The following is a 13,243-nucleotide window of genomic DNA, read 5'->3' as shown; positions in this document are numbered from 1 at the left end:
TTGCATGTGGGTACAGTGGCGTTACAAGTTGAAATAATTAATACTTTTTGGTTATTTCGGTAAAGTCACGTAGGTAGAAAAATTCAACAAAATATATAATTTTTATTTTGTTTTATTTACCGAAAGAACCAAAGAGTATGGATTCCTGCAGTCACGAAAGCTTCAAATAAACATTGAAATAATTCACATTGATCTCTCACCTACCGATTCACTCATTACTCCATTCACCCTTGCACTCACCCACTCATCCATCATCGCACCCATTCACTCAAGCGTCCACCTAACCCATCAATGCATCCGTGTACAGGATGTATTCATGCGCAGATCAATTCATCATCTACCCAACCACGAATCCCATTCATAATTCCACCGACGATCCGACCCTTCTGCGCTTGCTCTTTAAAAGACGCCCCCACTTGGCCGCACAGAGCACTTTCCTCTACGTGGTGCCTGTTAATCACTCCCCCTTCACCCCAATGTTCCCCCAACATCCTCCCTCCTCCTTCCTCATCGCTTCTCACAACTCTCCAGAATCACCAGCGGCGTTCATCTTTGCAGCGCTTCGTGGGGTTAGACGCGGAGAGAGCTTGACGCATCGTGCAGGAGTACCAGGGGGAGTAGATAGGCGACTGACCGACTGACGGAAAAACCAGCAAGCCGGAGCCACCCAACTCCAAGGGACGTTCAGTTTTTTTTGCACGACTGCGGTGCTCGGAGCTACGAGCTTACGGGCTTGTAAGGGGGTCAATAGAACACCAGCAGAAGGAGTGGCTAAGCACGGCAAGCAGGTCCGGTAGCCAGTTCGGGGACGAACCGACTGACCGACTACCCGTACGGATTTCCCCACCACCCCAAATGAAATGCCTCCTCCTCCTCTTGCGCACGGCGACTCCGGGAGGCGGGCGAGGCGGGGGGGTCTCTGCCGGCGAGGGTCGCGGTGCTGGGCGTGCAGCCTCGTGGTGGCCGTAGCGAGTCTCGTGGTGCTCACGCTGCTGCTCGTGGCCGCGGCGTTGCTGCAGCTGGGACATCCACGGGGCCCCGAGGATGCGGATAAATGTGACAGGATCATCCGCGAATGGCCCAGCTACCAACGCGGGGCCGTTGCGTCGGACGCAACGCAATGCTCCATCGTGGGCAGGTCAGCGAGTGGTCGGTCGTATTTTTGGGTTTTTTCGGTAAAGTCACGTAGGTAAAAAAAAACCCAGTATATATACGGGGTCGGATCTCTTGGAATTTCTCACTTACTTGATACAGCGAGCGTGCTGTGACGGTTCCACTTGAAGACGGAAGCTTGTGTTGCCTCCGAAACGTCGTGATTTTTATTTTATTTTTTATTTTACTTGTATTAATTTTAATACATTTTTTACCTACGTGACTTTACCGAAAAAGCCCAAGAATGTGAATCCTTGCAGTCACGAAAGCTTCAAATCTAGAAGTGGTCGATCACTTTGGCCACCCCTTACGCACGCGGTTGTTTGACCGTGCGCGTCTTTGTCTCTGCGAGTGTTGTATTTTTCTGTCCGTTGTCGGCGTGCGTGTGTCTTTGTCTGTCTCTGTCAATGCGTGCATTTTTGTTGTTGGCATGGTCTCTGTGTGTACGTGTGTTTTGTCCGCGTTTGTCTCGATGTGCCATGTGTCTTTTGTCTGTAGCCGAGTGCGTGTCTTTCGTCTTTCTGTGCCGGTGTGTCATTTATTTGGCTCTGTGTCTTTAGTTTTTTTATGTGTATCTTTGTTTGTTCGTGCTCATGTATGGGGGAAGCGGTGGCGTGGTTCGCGCACGTATTCAAAATCAAAAGTTAAACATATTTTTTTGCCCATGTGCTTTGAGGCGGTGCTTATCTAAAGCCCTCATTCAGTGGTGGAAATTTCTAATTCCTATGGCGGGGATGTCTGTATCAATAGGCCAATTACTCGCTTTACTTAAGTGCTTCTCATTTCATTGAATCCGGAGGGTTAATGAGTCAGAATTGCTAGTTGTGTATGTTTTTAAATAATACGAAACATCAAAGTGTGGTCAGTTGCGTCTGTGGCTTCCAGTGACGACACTTTGATATATAAACCAGATACAGCAGAGATTTCTTTTGTGGGACAAGTCCATTGAGTCTTGAAAGTTTTTTTTTCTTCCCAAAATTATTTTGCATGGAATGTAGACAGATGACAAATCGAGTGACCCCTTATGTGGTTTTTGTGTGTCTCAGGAATCTCCAGATAAAACACGTTCACTTATCTTGCTTCCTTTCCCCACATATCATGAACAGTCGTCGTGGAAAATGTTACTAACGAGTAGATATCGCCTCTTTCAACATAAACAAATAAAGTGTATAAACAAAACACACAAAAAAGCGGAAAGTAAATATTGCTCCACTCAATCCATCGGATTAACGGCCTTCTGGGGGGGGGTGGGGGGAGTGCATCTTACTTAGGCAGTGTTGGCGCAATCCAAGCAAACACTGGGACCGTTTCTCGACATTCAGTTTTTCTTCTTCGGCAGAGTCAGGCTTGCCTGAACCAATACTGGTTAGCTGCCCGGTGTTTTCCATAATAGAGGTTTTTTTTTGGGGGGGTTAGATCGCGTAAAATATATAAATGTGTCGTTAAAACCCGCCACCACCCGACACAGCCAACTAGTAAGGGTTGTCACGTAAACAGAACGTGGCAATTCGTCACCAGTACAGCACTAGTGTGTAGTGTATAGTGTAGTGCATAGTAGTGCGTAGTGTAGTGTATAGTAGTGTATAGTGTAGTATACTAGTACAGCACACCGGTGTGTTGGAGAGCCAAGCCACAACATTTACAATCTGAGTTCGACGTTTCGCCAGTAATTACAACGAAGCTACAACTAACTAACACCGAAAGAACCAAGAATATGAATCCCTGCAGTCACGAAAGTTTTAAGTCAAAATTTCATTACGCAATTCTTTGCTCCCATGTGCGGAGGAGTCACGGGTGCCAAAGTCTCCTCTTGACCAAGAACGCCTTTAATAAAGATTAGTTTGAAACAGCTGGACTTAATCAAATCACCACTTCCTGAAAGAAAAATAAATGCTCTAACGCCAGTGGCCTTTTAGGGAGGAGTATGACTGCTTAAAAATGACCTTTGTAGATACCCCACAGATACGTCAGTTAATAATAATTATAGGGAAAACAACGGTGGATATTGCAAAATAACACCTACGTGTCTCCCATCAATCCGAATGCTCTTATTGTGTAATATTGTAAACACTGTCCTCCGTAAGATATGGAGCCATCACTTTCACAATATGCAATCGCCTGTTGAGAAGTAAGAGTCTCATTAAAAATGTGTACAGTAACTATACTTGCATCAGTCTGCATACTTTTGAATGCTTGGATTATCTGGTTGATCCAGTGTAGACTACACAGCACCTCGTACTTGAATTCTGTCTTGTGTGCCCTGGAATTGAATTGAATTTGGATCCCTTACAACACCTTGGCCTATATGACCCAATCACCCGGAATATGAGCGATCTTGTCGGATCTCCGAAGCTAAGCAGGTTTGAGCTTGGATATCGCTTTGGATGGGTGACCGCCAGTGCACGGTTACCCATCTAGCCCCGCCCCCCCTCCCGATACGTTCCATTCATTGGCTACCACATTATGATAAGCTCCTCCCCCCTTAACTTGTATTTAAGAGCTTGCATCTTGAATCCCTGCCTCACTTGATGCAGCAAATCTGGTTGTGACGATCCCACCTGATGACGGAGACTTGTGTTGCCTCCGAAACGTGGTGATTTTATTATTTTATTTTTTGTTAATTTTAATTTAATTTTTTTACCTACGTGACTTTACCGAAAGAACTCAGAGTATAAAGTACCAACACCCAGTGTTGGTACTGCGCTTCCGTGTTCTCGCGTCTCTCCTTGCTGCATTCACACCGACCAATCACAGACCAGCAAGGCGAATTGTGCTTCACATGATTCCTGCAACCCTCACAGCTTTGGGGAGGCCCGCATCCAGAGGTGGAATGACAGATTGCTGTACACGTACAACGCCTCCAACGCACCCTTGCCTTGGCAGCATCACTCATGTGGACATCTGTTGAAAAGAGCTTCATAGCTCATCGGATTCCTCGAGTATGAATAGATAGTCTGATGTGCGCTGTACTCAACAACGTGAGTTTGACCAAACCGAGTCCCAATTTTCCGGCGCTGTGGCAGTATCAATCACGCATAATACTAATAATTGTCATTTATAAGACGCAATTCATCCAATAATCTCAGTGTGCCATGCACGAAGAAAGGAAATACAAATAATGTCAAGTCCAGAGTCCACTGGCTCCCACAACCCCGTGCGATTGACCAAGAGTGGCCTGCGTATTTTATGCAGCTGTTTGCTCACCAGGAGTATAACGATGCCGCTCTGCGGTCAACTAAAAGTTCGTTCCTGCGTTCACGACACGTGCGTCGAATCGTGCGTGCGTGCGAGCATCGGCGATATTCGATTTGTATGTTGTAGTCAACTGACGTGACCTATGCAGCCACTGAAGGGTTGCCATATAACAACACACCGCTGCCAAGACTAAATTAATCAGAGCACGACCAAGCAGAAGACGATTAATCAAATCGCATGGGGGAGGAGGACAGGAGGGGGGACAGGGTGCGGCGCTCGTTCGACTGAGAAGTGCCACACTGTGATGCTATTCCCAGACTCGTGGAGAAACCGCTTGGCATGTTTGACACGACGACCAGCGATAGTGCACATCTCTCGTTTCTCCACGGTTCACGTCAGGCCAACTGATTCAACGGCTCGTGTGTGGGGTACAAAGAGCAAGCGACGATGTGAATAACGTACAGGGCCTTTGTCACTCCACTGCTCGTTTGGATGGAGCCCTCCACGTGCCGTGTCCGTCGTTATGGTGGTTTGACCCAACCTAACAATGTGGATTGATGAAGGGGGCATGGGGAGGAGAGTGATGTGGGTGGCCAGGACCCGTTCAGATATCACTCGCCACGATTGCTAGCCATGGCCCGGAATAGATATCGGGTCAGTCGCCAGGTTCATAGCGGAGTGCGTGAACCAGGAGCATAATTAGCGTGGTAGTGGGGGGCCCCCCCCTCGACAAACACCATGAGATATTGTTGAGTTTTCAACAACTGTGTAAAAGAACAAACACTTATCTAAAACGCGGTTTACATTTATTTTAATGAACATGCGTTCATTTGCGTCCCACGTTAGATTTTTTATTGAATTGGAGCAGCAACGTTTGGCTTGCGTTTCGATGTTGTCGTAGCGTAACTGGGTAAACGAGCAGAACCTTTCCGCCGCGTTGGGGCGAATGGGGGGGGGGGGGTCGTGAGCGTAACGATTTGATTCGGCAAGAGGAGCCGCGGTGTATAATCGCCTACGTTCAACCGTGCAAAACAAAACTGACCGATTGCCGGCTCCCCTGTGCTGATGATGTCGTTACGCCACTGGCACAACCCACTGCATCGCTGCTTCCCCTACAAAGAAAAATAACTTGTCCGAATTGTTTTCCTGACATGCTTGGCGAGAGATATTTGAAAGTTCTATACAGTGAGCATAAGTATTATACGAGACATGCAAACCTGCATAGGTAAAAATGTATTCTTATGTTCACGATACAAGCATCGTTCCATGTGCTTGGGAATCGATTTAGTTTTTGGCAAATATTGTGTAAATGTACATGCCCAAGTTTGTCTTCAATGCATTACTAGAGACTTTCCATCAAGCGTCTAAAAACATTTAGAAACATGCATTTAGAGTATTTGGCAGCTATACATTTCCACACGATAAGCCACTTCGTTGAGCTATCATTTGTGGCCAGGTCGCTTCTGAAAAAGGGCGACATAGCTCAGTGGGCGTTACCTGGTAAAATAAAAACTGTTTATAGTTGAATAGTTTTATAGTTGACCAAGATTGTTAACAACCCCCCATGCGACACAGCCTGCCTCGACATTCCGATAACGCAGTGTTCTTCACTAACTTTCAGAGGGGGTCACTTTTAGCGATACGACATTGGTGTGAGGGCCGCCACATTATTTGAAACCATTGGGGGTTTCGCGGCATGACGGGATCCTTTCACATTTGTGCATTGTCGGGGGCCGCGCTAAAGGTCACCAGGGGCCACCAGGGGCCACCAGGGGCCACCAGGGGCCACCAGGGGCCACCAGGGGTCACCAGGGGTCACCAGGGGCCATCAGTGAGGAATACTGCTAAGACACGGTTCAAAAATATATTCAGATACTTCAAAGCTGTGGGTAATCATTAGTATAACAGTGAAGTACTTTTTTTTTACTTGTGCATGGTATGGCAACAAATTAAGACTGCAGTTCAGATGGAAATTATTTGTCCATTCTGTTCGTAAGGGAGAAATGCTCGTAATGTACTTTTTCGTGATCACTACCTGACCCTCTTTACCCACACATGTACGCGTCGCATGCACCATTCAGCTTTGCGCATGTGGGAAACCATTTTACTTGGTAAACAAGCCGCGTTTTACTGCAGCTGTAGACGATTACCTTCAAAATGACACCGGATATGTACGGTCAGGATTACGTTGCACTTATTACCGTGCGGTTGCCTAAATTTGCCTAATTTGTGGAACTGAACAAATGATGTGAAGTGGTGCACAAGCACAACGAACAAAAAAACACTCACAAAAATGCATGAGTTTTTTTTGTTCATTTGCAGAACTTTCGAAAACTCAATGCGCCCATTTACGTGGTTAGCACGCTGGACTTGCAATCCTGAGATCGCCGGTTCGATTCGATCTCCCGGCACGGCCGTTGAAACAATGGGACGAGTTTCTTAAATCCTGCTGCCTCTGTCCACCCCGCAGTATAAATGGGTCCACTCTAGACAATCGGCAGGTCGTGTGTGGTGGGCTAATTTCTAAACACTCTCATTTCCAACAAGACGTCCGGTCAGCGTGGACGAGTAGACCAAATACCCTCCAGAGGGGCTCTCTATAGGGGCTCCCCTTCCATCGGCAGTGCCACGAGTAGAACAGTTGCAGGGCTCCATCCTTTACCTCTTACCAACGAGTCTAAGATAATCCCAACAGCCCGAATCGCGACAAATCACGGAATCGCGAGGACGGCCAAACCGTTACGGGCCTAATGACTTTGTTTCCTGCACAGGGACATTCTGAAGGTAGGCGGCTCTGCGGTTGATGCATCGATAGCTACCCTGTTCTGCACCTCGCTGATGAACCCACACAGCATGGGTCTGGGAGGGGGCGTCATTTTTACCATTTACAATCCGGCCGGAGGTGAGTGTGCACACGCGACCATACACGTTCCTACACGTTGGCATGTACGTCCATTTATCATCAAACTCCTCTGTGCTGTTACGTCTCAATTTTTATTTCCATCGGGAGGCGTAGAAGCAATTGACCGCCCATCAAGCGGTCTCATCCCAGCGTCTTGAGATGCGGTCGCATTCAGATGCGGTACAAAATAAATCCCATCGTTGTTCTGTGTCACGTGGTGCCAGCATCATTGGTTGTGTCCAAGAGGAGATGGCGGGGGAGGGGAATGGGGTAGGAAGTTGCACACTTTGGGGGGGAGGGGAGAACAATCGACTGTAGCCTCCCCACTAAAAACACTTGGGCACAGGAAGGTAGAAGCCACTTGTCTTCATTTTAATAGTAAAAAGTATGCATTACTATTTTTTTTTTAAAGCCACTCATTGCGGAATAACATGCTCTGGATTAATTGCGTCAAAAATACCGTCGCTCATTGGAGAGACGCCGTAGCCGAGGGGGTGGTTAAAAAAAGTACCATCCGACTCATGAATCTGAGCTCGCGTCTTCCACATTAGCATCCGGGCGTCGAGTCGCTAATCACCTCAACTACCGTGCCTCTTCTTCTTCTTGGTTCTTTCGGTAAAGTCACGTAGAAGGGAAATAATAAAATAATAAAAATAAAACATGTTGTTTTTAAAAGTCACGTAGAAGGGAAATGATAAAATAATAAAATAAAACTTTTTTTAAGTCACGTAGAAGGGAAATAATAAAAATAAAGCATTATGTTTTTTTTTATATAAAAATAATAAAATAATAAAAATACAACATTATATATTTTTTATAAAAAATAAAGCATAATGTTAAAATTTTATTATTTCATTATTTCCCTTCTACGTGACTTTACCGAAAGAACCAAGAAGATGAATCCCTGCAGTCACGAAAGCTATAAATCGAAATGTACCGTGCCTCTGTGCTGATAGACGCTGGTTGTCTTCACCCCCCCTCCCCCCTTCACATCACCGATCAATGTGTGTGGTCACCTCATTCCCTTGCCCAGGCCTCGGCCCCCTCATACCCCATGTAGACCCTCCCCCCCTCTTCCTTTTGAAAATTCCTGACACCACGCAAGTATTTCCATGTCCTCGTGTGTGTACAAATGTCACTGACTCTATACACATTCACGCTCAGCCTCATATTAAACAACCCATTTTGAAACGGCGACCAGGTGCTGGGTGATATTCGTGTTCTTGGGTGAGGTATAGAACGCAACTTGCCTACAACAGAGGTGGGGAACGTCCGGGCCGCGGGCCGCATGAGGCCCGAGAAATCATTTGGTGTGGCCTTGCCAAGGCAACCGCAGGCGGGACTCGAAATTCAATAAATCTAGAAGCAATCCTGGAAAAACAGTTGCGAGTAGCAGCAACATCGTCAATACCAGCTAACATCACACGCCTCGCCAAAGGGAAGCAGTTCCAGCCATCACATTGGGGGTGAGTTAATTAAATGTTTGACCAAATATAACAGGCTAATTTTAAAGTTGATAATTTTGTATGGCCCGCGAATGATGTTATAAATATCCAAATGGCCCTTGGCAGAAACAAGGTTCCCCACCCCTGGCCTACACGCTGCCATCATGAACACGGACTCGTTGTGCATGACTTCGTGTCTGTGTCATTTGTCAAACTTTTGTTTTTCTCTCATGCAGGGGAAACGGAGGTGATTATGGCGAGGGAGAGGGCTCCGAGGAACCTGCCGCCATCCATCAACGAAACACTTTGCAATCGAAAGAGTAATGCCAGTTTTGTTGTCCTAACGAGATATCTTCCACCGTTCTGTTGGGGGGGGGGGGGTTTGAAGGGTTTGTGGGGGGGGGGCAGGCAAGGGGGAAAGATGGTAACATGGTCCGCCCCCTCTCTCTATTTAAGGCCTCGTCACAGAGACGCTCTCTCTCTGTGTGCCTATGTGTTGCTCACTCTCTATGTATCTTGGTGATATATGTCTGCTTATATATCTGTCTATAGTTTTCTGGTTAGATTTTTGTTGCCATTTCATTTATACCTGATGATGATTGCTTGTGTTGCAATCGAAACGTCGTATGCTATTATTTAATTTATTATTTTATCTTTATACGTGACTTTACCGAAAGAACCAAAGAGTAATTCCTGCAGTCACGAAAGCTCCAAATTAAGATCAAAGAGTATGGTCCAGTGGTAGAGCGTTCGCCGCTCGTTGCAGAGGTCCGCGGTTTTAAATCCAGCGGCCACCCTGAGCCTGGACGAGAACAGAGCCAAAGAGTGAACAGCACAGATTGCTGGGACTCCGGAGTTCCAGACAAAAATAGGTGACAGCAGAGCGGAATGAGCGACGTCCCACTGAGTTCGGGTTGACTGGAGGCTTCGACAGAAAGCCTTGGTTGCTGTGCGCAGGAGAGTCGAGTGAAATGAGAGGGGAGAGGTAAGGTTGCAGCGAGGTGGTGTGAGAGTGATCTTGAAATTAATCTAGGTGACAGCGTTTGGAATAATACACATGAGGAAGTGAAACAATGTACCACATTTGTTTTGGTTGGTCTGTATTTATCAAGCGATATTTTCCCACTTCTGTGGGAAAGTCAACAGTGGTGGTCCTATGGATAGACTCGCAACAGGAACGTGGAATATTTACACGACCGGCTCAAGGCTGTAAACAGGAGTTGAGCGCCACCTCAATTGTCATCGAAACAGGAAATCACTTTGACTTATCTTAATCCTTTGCAGGCAACGCTCACAGTAAATGTCAAATATGTATATACGTCACGAGGACATCAAGGGGGCTTTAGGATTTCAAACATATGTTTAAAAAAATAAATCGCTGTGTGGTATAAGTCACATGCCACGGCTTTCTCCTGACAATGCTGTGCTTGTGTTGCCGATCGATGTCTTTGGGCAGACTTTGAGTCAAACATTTCCCACTCAACCATAATAATGTCTATCTTCCTGCAGGTTGATTAAACACTGGGAATGAAACCAAAATTCCGTCTTCACAGATATGTCATGCTAGCTTAAAACAGCAAACGCTGTACATTATAAACGTTCGTTAAACCGCAAGACTACGGCTGATAGAGTGTATCTTACTCCTGCTGTCTCATCGGCTCCCGATGTAATGCAAGGTTTGCTGAGAGCAGCAGACCATGGGCAGAGGCATCAAAGCATCTTGTAATGGATTCCCTCCCCGCAGATGGTGCCAGGTAGATTGATGATTGTGAGATGTGGTGATGGCAAGGGGAGACCTTCATCCAGCAGCGGATTTATCATGCCTGATGATGATAGGCACCATTCCATGGTCTTCAGTTGGAAATACTCTATCAGTCACTTAGCTCTGGTGGTGAGATAATGGCATTGTTCCATTGTAAGTGATTGCTAGATAAATGTATCCAGTTAAATGAAGTGCATCAGGGACAGTGGGAACGGGCATAGTTCACATAATTTGTGCTGTTGTGGGAATCTCAATAGATGCCTGACCCTCGTGCGTTTTGGAAATCTCCGTTGACTACTCCATTTGCAAAATCAATGTGTCCATGCGTCATAGATTTTCCCAGGATGTCAGATTTCTTGAGCAAGCTGTCCTTGGAAATCTGTAAATCCTGGGACATCGTAAGACCCATTTTTTTGTTAGTTGTTTAATAGTACACCGCACAAGGCCATTTGCGCCTCAAAATTTGCGCCTCAAAATTTGCGCCTCAAAATTTGCGCCGCAAAATTTGCGCCTCAAAATTTTGCGCCTCAAAATTTGCGCCGCAAAATTTGCGCCGCAAAATCTTAACCGAGTTTAAGCATCGTTGTACTTTGTATAATAGCTTCATTATTCTATATTTTATTTATTATGTTAATTGAGAAGCTGACACCCCATGCAATAATGGGACTTCTGGCTAAGCAGAAGAAGAAGACTCGAAACCAAACTTACTCAATTGGAATTACACGTAGCAATCATCAATCATCGCTCCCTACTGGCAGACTAATGGCCGATTGCAGGCCGGGTCCTAAGTCGCCTCGTGCCACACAAGGACGGCTGCCATTGGGGGTGCCGGTGCGAGATGAGATGTGATGTCAAGTGTTCCCGAGACGCCCCGGCGTGTAGGGCGCTATATCAAAAAGACAAACCCATCGTCGTTCCCATTAACCGTCGGCGCTCTCCTCGCCCTCCTCTGCCGCAGTACTTTCCATGGAGCCGTTGGCGATCGGCGTTCCCGGCGAGCTGCGAGCCTACGCCCTCGCCCACCGCCGCCACGGCCGCCTGCCCTGGCACAAGCTGTTGGAGCCGAGCATCCAGATGGCTCGCAATGGCGTCCCCGTATCGCGGGAGCTGGCCGAGAAGCTCACCAAAATCGACGAGGTGGTCAAATTCAAAAACGACTCCGAAATCTGGTATGGACGCGATAGGAACACGGTCTCGGAGGCAACCCGGTAGTGTGACATTGATTAAAGGGTGGGGGGGGGAGGAGGGGATAATACAAAATCTCGGGGGTGGGAGGGGGGGGGGCACGATCACGTTAATATAAAACTAATTTAAAACGTACGCTAAACGCCAAAGAGAATACGTAACGGCACGACCTTTGTCCGTCATGCGTCCTGCCCTGGCTCTCGCCAGCTGTGTGCGTCAGCGAGGCCCGAGATGCCCCTCGCTTAATTGTATTTTGCAGCCGCCACCAACTATTGCAGACATTTTGTAAATCATACGGCTTGAATATAAGAATTAGAAGGGGTGGAGAGGGGGCGGGGGGGGGGGGTACTTAGCCTTCAGCAGGGGGGGGGGGGCTCAGCCCCCCAGCCTTTGCGAAGCTACAGGCCTGGCCGGGGGTATATTTGGAATAAACTTGCCCTGTGCATTACGCAAAGCGAAGGCGTGAGAGATGAAGTGAGCATTACTCTTGCGTGAAGAGGTTGGATTTGTGAACATGTACATAAAGTGATAGTCACGCCATGACAAAATGTTGGGGACACCCCTGCACTGGAATAAACTTGCCCTGTACATTAAGCAGTCCCCTTCCTTAACCTCCTTCTCGTTCCGCTCTTAGATTTATGGCCAACTTTTTAATTGTTGATGTTCTATTCAAGTGCTGTGGACGGTTAAAAAATGACCCTGCTGGTTATCAGTTACCGATGGGAAAGTTAAATGCGAGTGCAATTTTGACAAAATCCTAAACCTGGCACAATGTCGCAAACCTTGGTTACGTTACATCAGCATGAGTGATAACTTTCGCCGTTGTGATCTCATGGTGTGTACGTGTACAAATACACGGGCATTTGTCATTCCACTGTGTGTGGGTGAGCGTTCCCCCCACTCCGTGGGTCGTTGAAGGCGCGGTGTCTGGCTGCAAGAGCATAGCAGTACGCACGCTCAATGGCTACGCCACATTGCCCAGGTATAACCATCCATGTCAGTGTTAAAAGTAGGAAAAGTGAGGTTGGAGCACCACAGTGGTGAGATGTCAACTACCTTGCCTGGTATACAGGAGGTCGTAGGTTCTATCCTGACTCTGTATATGTGGAGTTTGCAAGTTCTTCTCGTGGTCGCGTGGATTTTTCTCTGGGTCCTCCGGTCTTTCCCTCCATATTTAGAATCAACATCATGCGTTTAGAGTATTTGACTGCAATAGATTTCCACGTGATAAGCCACTTAATTGAGAAATCATTTGTGGCAAGGCCGCTTCTAAAAAAGAGCTATATAGCTCAGTAGGCTTTACCTGGTAAAACAGAAATAGTATAAATCTTATTATTGGTTCTTTCGGTAAAGTCATGTAGAAGGGAAGTAATAAAATAATAAAAATAAAACATAATATCATAAAATTTTCACGACGTTTCGGCCACAATGCTAGCAGCCGTCCTCACCTGAGGAAAATGTTATGGTATATAATGTTTTATTTTTATTATTTTATTATTTCCCTTCTACGTGACTTTACCGAAAGAACCAATAATATGAATCCCTGCAGTCACGAAAGCTTTACATTGAAAAGTATAAACATTGACTTAAAGCTTTCGTGAC

At 46.5% G+C, this 13,243-nt stretch overlaps 1 protein-coding gene across 1 annotated transcript in view; it reads left to right on the top strand.

The window, feature by feature from the left end:
- Window positions 1-509: 509 nt before the first annotated feature.
- LOC144933116 (glutathione hydrolase 1 proenzyme-like) overlaps window positions 510-13,243 on the top strand; it is a 30,413-nt gene continuing 17,679 nt past the window's right edge. The window contains exons 1-4 of the mRNA XM_078857675.1: window positions 510-1,138; window positions 7,119-7,249; window positions 8,931-9,014; window positions 11,415-11,625. Coding sequence (XP_078713801.1) covers window positions 861-1,138; window positions 7,119-7,249; window positions 8,931-9,014; window positions 11,415-11,625 — 704 coding nt within the window. The 5' untranslated portion in view covers window positions 510-860. The remainder of the gene's footprint in view (window positions 1,139-7,118; window positions 7,250-8,930; window positions 9,015-11,414; window positions 11,626-13,243) is intronic.

This window comes from Lampetra fluviatilis, chromosome 6 (genome assembly GCF_964198595.1).
Source record: "Lampetra fluviatilis chromosome 6, kcLamFluv1.1, whole genome shotgun sequence".
NCBI classification, from domain to species: domain Eukaryota; kingdom Metazoa; phylum Chordata; class Hyperoartia; order Petromyzontiformes; family Petromyzontidae; genus Lampetra; species Lampetra fluviatilis.
The sequence above is the reverse complement of the archived record's forward strand: the minus strand, read 5'-3'. Positions and strand labels throughout refer to the sequence as shown.